The 9,861-nt window shown below is 42.7% G+C and overlaps 2 protein-coding genes across 3 annotated transcripts; one reads left to right on the top strand and one right to left on the bottom strand.

Moving 5' to 3' along the window:
* Nucleotides 1-164: 164 nt before the first annotated feature.
* LOC147055246 (YY1-associated factor 2-like) lies at nucleotides 165-2,442 on the bottom strand. 2 transcript variants are annotated; one of them, XM_085913534.1, is made up of 4 exons: nucleotides 2,321-2,442; nucleotides 1,694-1,822; nucleotides 1,154-1,303; nucleotides 165-1,073 (listed from the first exon to the last, which is right to left on the bottom strand). In XM_085913534.1, coding segments are annotated over exons 1-4 (522 nt in total). In that variant the 5' UTR covers nucleotides 2,323-2,442; the 3' UTR covers nucleotides 165-832. The 2 variants fall into 2 exon arrangements, with proteins under 2 accessions (XP_085769660.1, XP_085769659.1); XM_085913533.1 differs by lacking the exon at nucleotides 2,321-2,442 and adding an exon at nucleotides 2,098-2,275 and having other exon boundaries at nucleotides 166-1,073.
* On the top strand, nucleotides 1,755-9,843 carry LOC147055245 (uncharacterized). The gene is made up of 9 exons (XM_085913532.1): nucleotides 1,755-3,084; nucleotides 3,217-3,293; nucleotides 3,396-3,617; nucleotides 3,713-3,774; nucleotides 5,164-5,220; nucleotides 5,331-5,473; nucleotides 6,057-6,133; nucleotides 6,345-6,542; nucleotides 9,016-9,843. Coding segments are annotated over exons 1-9 (1,029 nt in total). The 5' UTR covers nucleotides 1,755-3,083; the 3' UTR covers nucleotides 9,208-9,843.
* The last annotated feature ends 18 nt before the right edge of the window (nucleotides 9,844-9,861 follow it).

Here is a 9,861-nt window from a genome sequence, read left to right as displayed (position 1 = left end):
GTCATTGTGTGACTCACAAATAACCTTACAGGTTTATCGTTGCAGAAAGCAGGATCAAATGTGGTTAAATAAATAGGCTAACGTAATAAAATGCTGTCATTACAACCATGCCATTGTAGTCAATGTATTGAAAAGATTATATGAATTGTATGGCAATGTTGATTTTAGTTTATTCTAAAATTGCCACTCAATACAGATGAAGTATACTGCTGGAAAGTTGTGATAAAAAAAAATAGGCTGAGTTCCTAATAGTTTGTTCTTCCCAAATATTACAATTTATCATAACACACACTAAAAAAAACCTAATGTACAAGAATCTACAATTATTTTAATTCACAGTATTTTACAATATAAACCATTCCATAGATTGAATCATGCTCTGATCTAGTAGAGTGAAAAAAGTAAATTGTTCAATCTTTTATACTAAAATGTTAGACAGGAAAACATGTATTGCATCCAAAGGCATGAGTCCAAAAGCAAAAAGTGTTATGATTGACTAATAATAATGATGGGGGGGGGCACAAAAAATGTCATCAAGAACCTCTCAAGTGCAAATAACAAAATTTCTAGCGTAAACTACAACATGAAATAAACTTCACATTGCTTTCTTAATGCATTACGTTGATGATGTCACACCGTCAGAGGCTATATAATGTTCGTTGGGTCCGTTCATCGGGTTTGATTTGGCAGTTAATGAAACCAAAAGTATCACCGAACCCCCTCAAATGTGGAAGCCAATGCTAAAAAAAAAAAAAAGGCAGTTAAAAACATGCATGTCAAGCTCCGGTTGAGTGCATCAGAGTGGCTTTTGCCGTGTTGGCAAATCCCAGGTTCAATGAGCGTCCCCGTTGACTGACGAGCCGTCACCCCGCGGCGAGGAGCAGCGCGACACCCCTCGCTCGGTGTTGTCGGAGCTCGAGCCGCTTTGATTGTGCGGGTCGCCGGCTGCGGCGCTGGTGGAAGTAGACATGGGTTTGGCTTTCTCCTTAAAGTCTGTGATTATCACCGTTAGGTCACCGACTGTAACCTCCAAATGCTGAGCACTGCTCCGGTCCACGTTTTTTAACCTTGGTCTGGAGAAGAGAAATAAGAATTTACAGGGGATGAACATTTTTGGGTGTATATTGCCCGGAGAATGGATACTGATAAATACCTCATCTTTTTAAGGCTTTTCTTTCTCAGCGTGAGTTCTTTGTCGCTCTTCTCTGATCTTTCTTTCTTCTCCTTTTTAAGCAGGGTGGGCGGCGATGCGTATTGCTGATTTACTTGCTGTACCACCAACTGGGAAACGGGTCGTGGTTTTCTAAAAGCATACAAAACAAAACAAAAAAAGGACATGAGTGTGATGGTTCAACTTTGGTGCAATCCAATGACGAGTTGTAGCTTTGCAACGCCGTTTTTTTGTTCTAGAACTGATTAAAAGTCACCCCCACCCCTCTCCAGTTGGGTGAGCAGAACATTCTCTTGTGGCGCCCCCTACAGGTGATAGCATCCTACATTCACAATACAAGGGCACTTTTAATGATGCCTTTACTGTGAAAGGAAAAAGGCAGACGCTGTGTTTCGTGTTTACAAATTGAGAAAGATCCGATACAAACTGACCTAAGCGATCTTAAAAGCCGTCTTTACACTGCGTAAGAACGTTACAGCCCTTCCTTTTGTCCATACATCACAAGACTTGGCACATTCATACCTCGTAGACGTCCCTTTCCTGACATCGCACATTGTGCACTTGAACGCCTCGGCGGTGTTCCTGAAGGTGCAGACACTGCAGTCCCAGTAACCATCGTCGGCTGGCGGCTGTTTCGGAAGCCGTTTCGGCCTTCAAACAACACAAAACAACAGCGGAGCGACGTGTTGTAAAAAACCGCGTGCGGGGCAAATTTAAACCACGGCGGTTAAGGCTAGAATGTTTTCCAACTCTGAAGTCGACCATTCGAAGGAGCGTTTTTAACGACACGGCAGCCGCGCATTTAACAAGCTAGCCGCCATGAAAACAGTTCAGTTCAAAAGACCTCCATCAATTTTTCGACGCGCTTTCTTTTCGGGACTAGCCTGTAGAAGTGACTTAATTCACGCACTGCTTTTTTTTTTTACCTTGTGGGACTCTTCTTGTCGCCCATAATGCACAAGTTGCCGTCAGTGTGGTTTAAAGGCTCAAACGTGACCATTTAAAAATAAAATTAGTCGGGTTTAGCTGCTACTCAGCTGTCGTTGAAACTCCGGTCTAGGAGAATCACGTGACCGGCGTACAACCAATCATTTTTAACGTAATCGCAACATCGCTCCGATAAAAAAAACCTTCAAGGTAAATACTCACATAAATGAAACACAGTAATGCTAACCATTAATATATAAAAAAATATATCGTTAATTATATTTTGTCTCTAATCGATTATTTGTGGCCATCCATTGAGGGACTACGGCCACTTCCTCCATTGTCCACCGGGAGATGCGGTTTAAACTAACCTGAAATTTATAGCACAGACGCTGAAACGATCTTGTTTTTTTCTTTTGTTTTCTGATTTTTAACTTTAAATCCAAAAATTAATCTAGGAGAATATATGGAAATTTGGAATCAGGGTTTTGATATGGTTATTTTTTCCCCCCAACCTGGTTCGCACTCCATACCGCTAGTTGGCGGTAATGTACAAACACGTTTCATCGCAGCAGCCATGAAAAAAAGAATAAGAAACTAATAACATCGCCATGGTTAAATGCAGGGATTCAATGTCCGTAGAAAATAAATGTACACGAATAGACTGAAACAAAAATATAGTTTGGTGTAAAAAGATCCAATTCATGAAGATTTTCCGGTGGCGTTCACCATGTTGTGTTTTGCTACTTCCTCGTGCAATGTTATGCTAACTTGCTAATCGATAAGCGTTTTCCAGCGTCGTTTCTCACGCATTTACGGCTTTAAAAACAGAATTTACTTGTGATAATTTACCCAGATATTTGGTGAAATGTAGCTGTGTTGGCACCGTTGTTGAAAACCATTGGGGAACTTAGTTGCAACCTCACCAACATTGCTTGAAGGTCCGACGCACTGTATTGATCCATCCTATTGACATCGCAACAAAAGTAAGTGAATATTTTTATTGTGCACGTATTGAGATCAGCATGTGTAAATTCGTTGACAACGTAGTTCTTCAGTCTTCCTGTTAAATCAATGACTAACAACCAATTGCTTACGAACTAATCACTTTTTTTCAGTGGCATACAGACCAAGGGGGTGGCCGTCAATACGTATGCGTTATGAACACCAATACGCACCAGCGGATACAAGAGAGGTAAGATGATATAATGTGTTAAAAACCTCAGGTTCATCACTTCTTCACAATATGAATGGTGTCATCTTTGAGAGCAAGAAATGCACTCTCACTATTTTTCAGGTGACAGTACGTCGAGTGGTCAACATTTTCGAAAGGAGCGCTCCAGTCCCCTCTGGAGTGCCGGACTATGACCAACAATTTGGAGAAGACACTTGGTTTGACAACGGCCCGGGCTTCCCCCCTGATAATTGTCCCAGGGACATGAATTATCCATCAGATCGATATTACAATGGCAACCCAGATTATAGCAATTTCCACAGAAACTCCCCACCTCACCACCAAGTAAGACAAGACCAGGATGTCTGAAACCAATTTTATTTTGACGCATTTTTCTATCATGTTATTTAGTCAATGTTTTCCCCTCACTCATCTCTTAGGAGCCTCAGTATCAACGTGCACATTACGACAGAGATGATTTGAGGCATCAATTACGCGGAAGGTGATTTTTGTTGCTTTACACTGTTTCAATGGTTTACTCGAGTCACTGGCTTTGTTTCTTACCTCTGCTTAGGATGTTGTTTCTTAAAGTTAGTCGTCTCTGAGAAGCCAAAATGTTCTGTGAGTAACATGTCCAGTTTACATGTTACAAATCACTTGACCACTAGAGGGAGGCAGAGCGCCACTTAAAAAAAAGTCATGGCAGTATTTTAGATTTGTTTAAAAGTCAGTTTCCATTTTTACTTTCAATAACATGTTTCAGGATAGAATAAAAAGACAACATTTGTATTCCGCAGTATATTGGAACTGATCTCTCCGGGATGTCCCAATATAAAATACATATGTGCTTCTGGTATTTTATATTGAATCGCGTTTGGTAATTTTCAAAAGTGCACATTGACTTTCTAAACACACTAATTTGTAAGTAGCGCTGCACAATATTGGAAAAACATGCGATATGGTCATTGAATATCACGATACCACTATTTTATCGACAAATTGTGCAGCTCAATTTAGGAGAGTTTCTTTGTAACCTGCTCGTAAACCTGGAGGCTTAACCCCAGGCGGAGTCGCTAAGTCCAGCTGGTGTAAAGCCGACATCAACGCACGCACTTCTCACCTCGCCAGCTTCAACATACCAACAGTTTACGGGGCCCCCCACCACCGGCAGTCTTTTTTGCTAGGAGTCATACCAGGCTAGAATAGGGGACAAAGGGCACGAGTGTCCACTCATGCTGCCAAAAAAAAAACCACCCCAGCATCTGCCCTAATAGAAAAAACAGCCACCGCACTCCCGCTTTAGCTAAAACGGCCATCTTGCGTTTCGGTCCGAAAGATGCGAGGCCTGATCTCTTTTTAAAATGCGCTTTTAGTTTATGTTCAGACTGAGGACTCGACAATCAGGTGCCCGCGGGGACATTGACGCTTAAACATCTGGCTACAGTCCCGACGCCGTCGTCAGCGGTTGAATAATGCGCGGAAGTGGCGTTGCCGCAAATCCGGTGACAGCGCTCGGTGACTTCAGCTTTATTTTTGGCTCTAATTAAACAGTGCCTTCCATTGAGGACTGACTTGAAAATTGGTGCCGAGTTGAAAATTGGGCCTTTTACGTGTTCCAAGGGCCAAAAGTGGAAGATTGCCTCCGTTCCACAAATTGATCCATGTGCCTTACTGGCTCTGAATTTAAATCTGTGGTTTAGCCTTCCGCCCGTTCTTTTTTCACAGCCCAACTATTATCCACTTTCCCTCCTAAACCTGTAATAATGAATTTGACTTGACTTGAATTAATTGTGCGCTCTGTTCTCATCGTTCTGGCTCGAGCTTTCTTTCGCGGCAGCAAACTTAACCCCAATCTGTGTTCATTCTTTTTTTTTTTTTTCTTTCTGTACAGGAAAAATGGCCGACCGGGTCCATATTTCAATAACAGGGGTCGAGGCCACGCTCACAAGTAAGTCAGTTCCCTTTCTAATTTCTCCCAAAGTTATTCTGCAATGATGCACAAAAACAAAATGGCGAGATTGCACGTTTTAGGCCTAACTGGGCTGTGGTTTGTTGCAGTCGCGACGACCAGAATCACTTCAGACACTCGCAGAACGCAAAAGGAGACTGGGATCGCTCATCGGGGAAGAAGAAAAACCAACCACCTGCAAAAAAGACTGTTTCTCCTGAGGCAGAAAAAGGCGCTGCAAACACTCCAAAAGGTAAGCCGTTATTTTATATTATTATTATTATTATTATTATTATTATTTTATTGCTCGGGCAATGTCACAGGGATCCCTCTGAAGCCTACATTTCACGTCCCTTCTTTTAGACTTTTACAAGATTCTGCCAAAAATAGTTAGAAAAGATATTTTCAGCGGAGTCGACACGGTAAAGGTCACGAGACTAAGCCGAAGTAATTTCTTTGCTTTGATTTGCGCCGAGCATATTTATGTGCTGAAAATGTCGTGCTTTGTTGTGTGCCAGCCTTTTGAAGATGCAATAAAAGAGTGAGAAAACCGTTGTACCTCCCACCTCCATCTGGAACACTAATTAGGCCAGTAAAGCATGTGGAAATGGGGTTCTGGACATTTTCTCTGCGCATACTTCTATTTACTCTCGTGCTTTCAGGGGCAAGTAATTAATAACCTTTTTTTTTTTTTAAACAAATTGGTAGACTGACTTAAAGTTTGTAGTAACATATCGTGACTCAACATGCTTAATTATAATGACTTGGATTATAATAATTGATATGGTTCTTTTATTGCTGACTATTTTTTAAGAATTGTGTTTTTCTTTTATTAGCGAAGCCTGCCACGATATCGACTCCACCCCCGAGTGTCCCCGCGGAGGAGCCTCCCCAAACGTCTTCACCGACAAAGGTAAATATCAGTATTTGCTTCCGATGCTCTCGTATCGTCGGCTCCGCTCGGCGCTGACATGTGGCGCGGATAATGAGGCACGTAGAAAAAAAAAAAAAAAAAACACAAGAGTTAAGTTGTCTTTCTCTGTGCTTGGAAAGTCTTTGAAATCAGAACCGGTTTCTGAAACTGGTGACCTCACCCACTGACCCATGACCTTTTACCCGACTAGGAAAAAACTTGTGACGCCGTACCGGAGAAGGATGAGGCGGCTCCTTCTAGCATGGAGGCGGCTCCTTCTAGCATGGAGGCGGCTCCTTCTAGCATAGAGGCGGCTCCTTCTAGCGTGGAGCCCGAGAAGACGCAAGATGAAGAATTAAAGGCGCGGCGGTCGGAAGCCATCAAAGCCAAAGCATTGGAAATCGAAAAGGTAAAGTTTACTTTGGGACGATAATTCTTGGCCTGTGCAAGATAATATTTTTGTTTGGGGGGGGGTGATGCTTTTAGTGTCAAATGAAGCTCCTGAAGTAAAATAAGGATCTGTAAAAAGAAAAAGTTAAACCACCTGCCCACCAGTGACTGGCAACACATATTGGTTTCAAAATGCCAGTCAGCAGGTTGCAAAAGGGCCTGCTATTTAGCGTAGCGCTTTCTTCCCCCCCGCCCCTTGGCCCCTCCCCACTACACTACGTGCCACTTATCTGTTCCTGTTCAAGCGGGGCAGGAATTGGCCCGCGGGATGTCAGGCGGCCCACCCGCAGCGTGGTACGTCTTTTGGCATCGGCGCGCACACGCTTAAACCCCGCAGATTCCCAGCGCCGCCACAGACAAAGGGCGGGAGGCAGCGAGCGCTCCGCTGCCTTTACGGGAACATCTGCCTCTGAGCCGTACGCGTCACATGGTGGGCAAAGTGGGTAACTTGTAAAATAAGTAAGAAAGCATACAGTGCAGCTTTCTATTCCGAGAACGGGAATCTGTTCTTTTTTTTTTTTTTGTGCCCAAATACTCCTCAGCCTCTCTGCGTGGATTTGGATGGTCATTAAATCTTAAACAAATACATCATGCCCTTAAACGTAACTGGCATAATAAATAAAATAAAACCTTCCTTCCAAATACCTCATTTATGATGTCATAAGAGATATGAACCGCAAAACAAATGATCATACAAGATAAATCTCAAAGAATCAGAAATTGCGAGGGATTCCGCAGGGAACCGTACCAATGAAACTTTAACAATTAGCTGCTTTTCGAGATGTTGGCTTAGCAGGCAGCTTTTAACTTCACCTAATGTGTACCAGCCCTCAATTAGAAGGCTAGTTACGCGGGACCCCCGCCTGCCTCATTTAGAGCCTCACATGCAAGGGCTGTGTGTGTGTGTAATCTCACTCAGGGTCCCAATTTCCCAAGACCACCACCCCTTCAGTACCCCTGAGTATATGTTCACAATTTGGACCTCCGCAAACATCCGATTTGGGATGGAGCCCGCTTTTTCAAGGCCCCCCCCCCCCCTCTGCATTTTCGCAGTGTTCCTCTCGAGGCTTCTCACCTCTGTGGCCGCATAGCGGAGGGCTTAAAATGGAGAACCTCCAAAACTAACACTTTGACAACATACGGGTCAAAATTTGACCTCTGTTTTTACTAGGAAACGCACGTGTCCCATCAAGGGAAAGCAGATGAGGTCATACTCCCCGAATTTTTATTTTATTATAAGCATCAAACAATGGACAAAACACAATTTGTAAATCGGTTATAGATTTCAAAATCTATTTCCCTTCCCAAGTTGTACCACTTTTGGGACGTTCCACTTTGGAGGTTCCACTGTACTTGCTTTGCGTAAATGCTCGGAGAATTCAATTCCTGGAAGAAGTTGTTGAAATGCCACCTGAGCTTTCAGCTGTGTCATGTTATACACTGTTAAAAATCAAACCTTCATCCCAAGATGTGGTTGCACACCCATTTTGCCTTCTATGCTCTTCACGCCACTGAGGGCTGTCATTATGCCGATCAAACGCATCCCACAGTCTCGGCTATTTCTGTCGGCCTCGGCGAGCACGAAGCACCTTGTCGGAAAGCGAGAACGACAAAATTCTATGATCGGATTAATGATCTGCGCCTGTTAGTCTCATTATCTTTGCGTTTCATTCTAGATGTCTTCTGTAAAATTAGCTTCACAGGGATCAGCAGTTCAGAAGATGAACGCATGAATGAATAATTCAACTACAGATTTAATAGAAATGATCTCATTCCTTTTACCCTGTCAGTCATGTGACACCCTTTTTTGAAAATACTTTAGAATCCCAGCTAAACACAAAATATCTTCTAGATATGACAGTTTTTTTGTAAAGTTAATATATATTTTTTTAATTGCAAATTGTGTAGCTTGGGTGAAAAGGCAGTTTTAAGTAGCAGGGTCGCATTCTGTCAACCCGAGTGACCCTAATTTAAGGGGTAAAGGTGATCTGGATTTAATTAGCACACCCCTGGAGGACCCCGGCTGTCCCGGCCTGCCCCCTTGTCTGGCCGGCGTGGTCCTAAAAACCCTGCACGGTCCCCCTCCGCCCCTCCCAGGTGATAAAGAAGTTGTGAGCTCGCACCTGGGACACCTACAAAGAACTTAACAGCCACTTTAGGTTGGCAGTAAAGTCCTCGAGGGATGCGAGAGCTCGTTACAACGTGGTGTGAAAGAATGCCGCAGTACCACGAAAGATTTGACACCTCGCCGTCTCGTTGGGCCCGCATTCGCTCACCTGTTTGGTGAAATACGGCACTTAAGCAAGAACGAGGTCACGAAGTTCACCTTCGACAAGAGCGGCGCTCCGCTATATTTCCCCCCCCTGCTTCAAGCCTAACTTGGAAAATGACCCCCACCTGTAACATGATTTTTATTTTATATTTTTGTGCAGCATCATAGGCAGGATTGCGAGACTTTCGGCACAGTGGTGAAGATGTTGGTGTCCAAGGAGCCCACTTTGGAGACTCTTCTTCACAGTGCTTTGAATGCGAACTTGTCTGAAATGAGACAACACTGCTTAGCTGCCCTCAGGCACTACGTGAAAGAACTCGATGAGGCGCTGGAGTCAGACAATACAACTTAATGTGGACGTCGTATTTATTTTATTTTTTTTCACTTCACCCTTCTACGAGTCTCGTTCCATGAATCTAATGCATTGTTTTAATGAACGAGACTTGCTTCTTTTGTTGGTTCATGCGATTGTTCATCAAATCTTCGTCTGTAATAACATCGCGTTAGAAAAATGCTGAACTTTTCCAACTGACAAATGTATTTCAGAATCCATTCCCAATATCCAACTGATTCTCAAAACCATTATTTTAAAACCAGTATTTGACTCTGTTTTATCTTGACAGTAACATTTATGATCCTTTGATAAGCTAATGTGGGAAAGTTTTCGGATTAAAAATATGCGCAAGTATTGTAATGAGGAAAAAAAATGACATATATTCGGGTTTCATCGAGTGCCTCTGCGATGATTAAGACTTTTTTTCATGTTGCCGGAACTCACCGTATAGTGATGAACCTTTCATGGAATTTCCTAAACTTAACAAATGATGTATGTGGTTGGCGGTTATGCTCTATATAACCCGATTAACGTTTGTCTATCATATTCCAAGCAAAGACTTGAACAGTATTGTGGGACCAGTTGAAACTCACTTGAATAATCTATTAAAACTCAAGTACTCAATAAATATTTCATTTTTTGAGTTTAATCCTTCATGAGTTTTTTTAGTCA

The sequence above is a fragment of the Syngnathus leptorhynchus genome, chromosome 6 (genome assembly GCF_054491065.1).
Source record: "Syngnathus leptorhynchus isolate UIUO chromosome 6, UIUO_Slep, whole genome shotgun sequence".
NCBI classification, from domain to species: domain Eukaryota; kingdom Metazoa; phylum Chordata; class Actinopteri; order Syngnathiformes; family Syngnathidae; genus Syngnathus; species Syngnathus leptorhynchus.
The sequence above is the reverse complement of the archived record's forward strand: the minus strand, read 5'-3'. Positions and strand labels throughout refer to the sequence as shown.

Excerpts from the sequence above, each read along its gene's own strand:
- LOC147055246 (XM_085913533.1), bottom strand. The coding sequence starts at position 2,171 with ATGGTCACGTTTGAGCCTTTAAACCACACTGACGGCAACTTGTGCATT. Across the intron at positions 1,304-1,693 it reads AGGAAAGGGACGTCTACGAG|AAAACCACGACCCGTTTCCC; the intron begins GTATGAATGTGC and ends GTATGCTTTTAG. Across the intron at positions 1,074-1,153 it reads AAAAGCCTTAAAAAGATGAG|ACCAAGGTTAAAAAACGTGG; the intron begins GTATTTATCAGT and ends TCTCTTCTCCAG.
- LOC147055245 (XM_085913532.1), top strand. Across the intron at positions 3,618-3,712 it reads ACTCCCCACCTCACCACCAA|GAGCCTCAGTATCAACGTGC; the intron begins GTAAGACAAGAC and ends CTCATCTCTTAG. Across the intron at positions 5,474-6,056 it reads CGCTGCAAACACTCCAAAAG|CGAAGCCTGCCACGATATCG; the intron begins GTAAGCCGTTAT and ends TTCTTTTATTAG.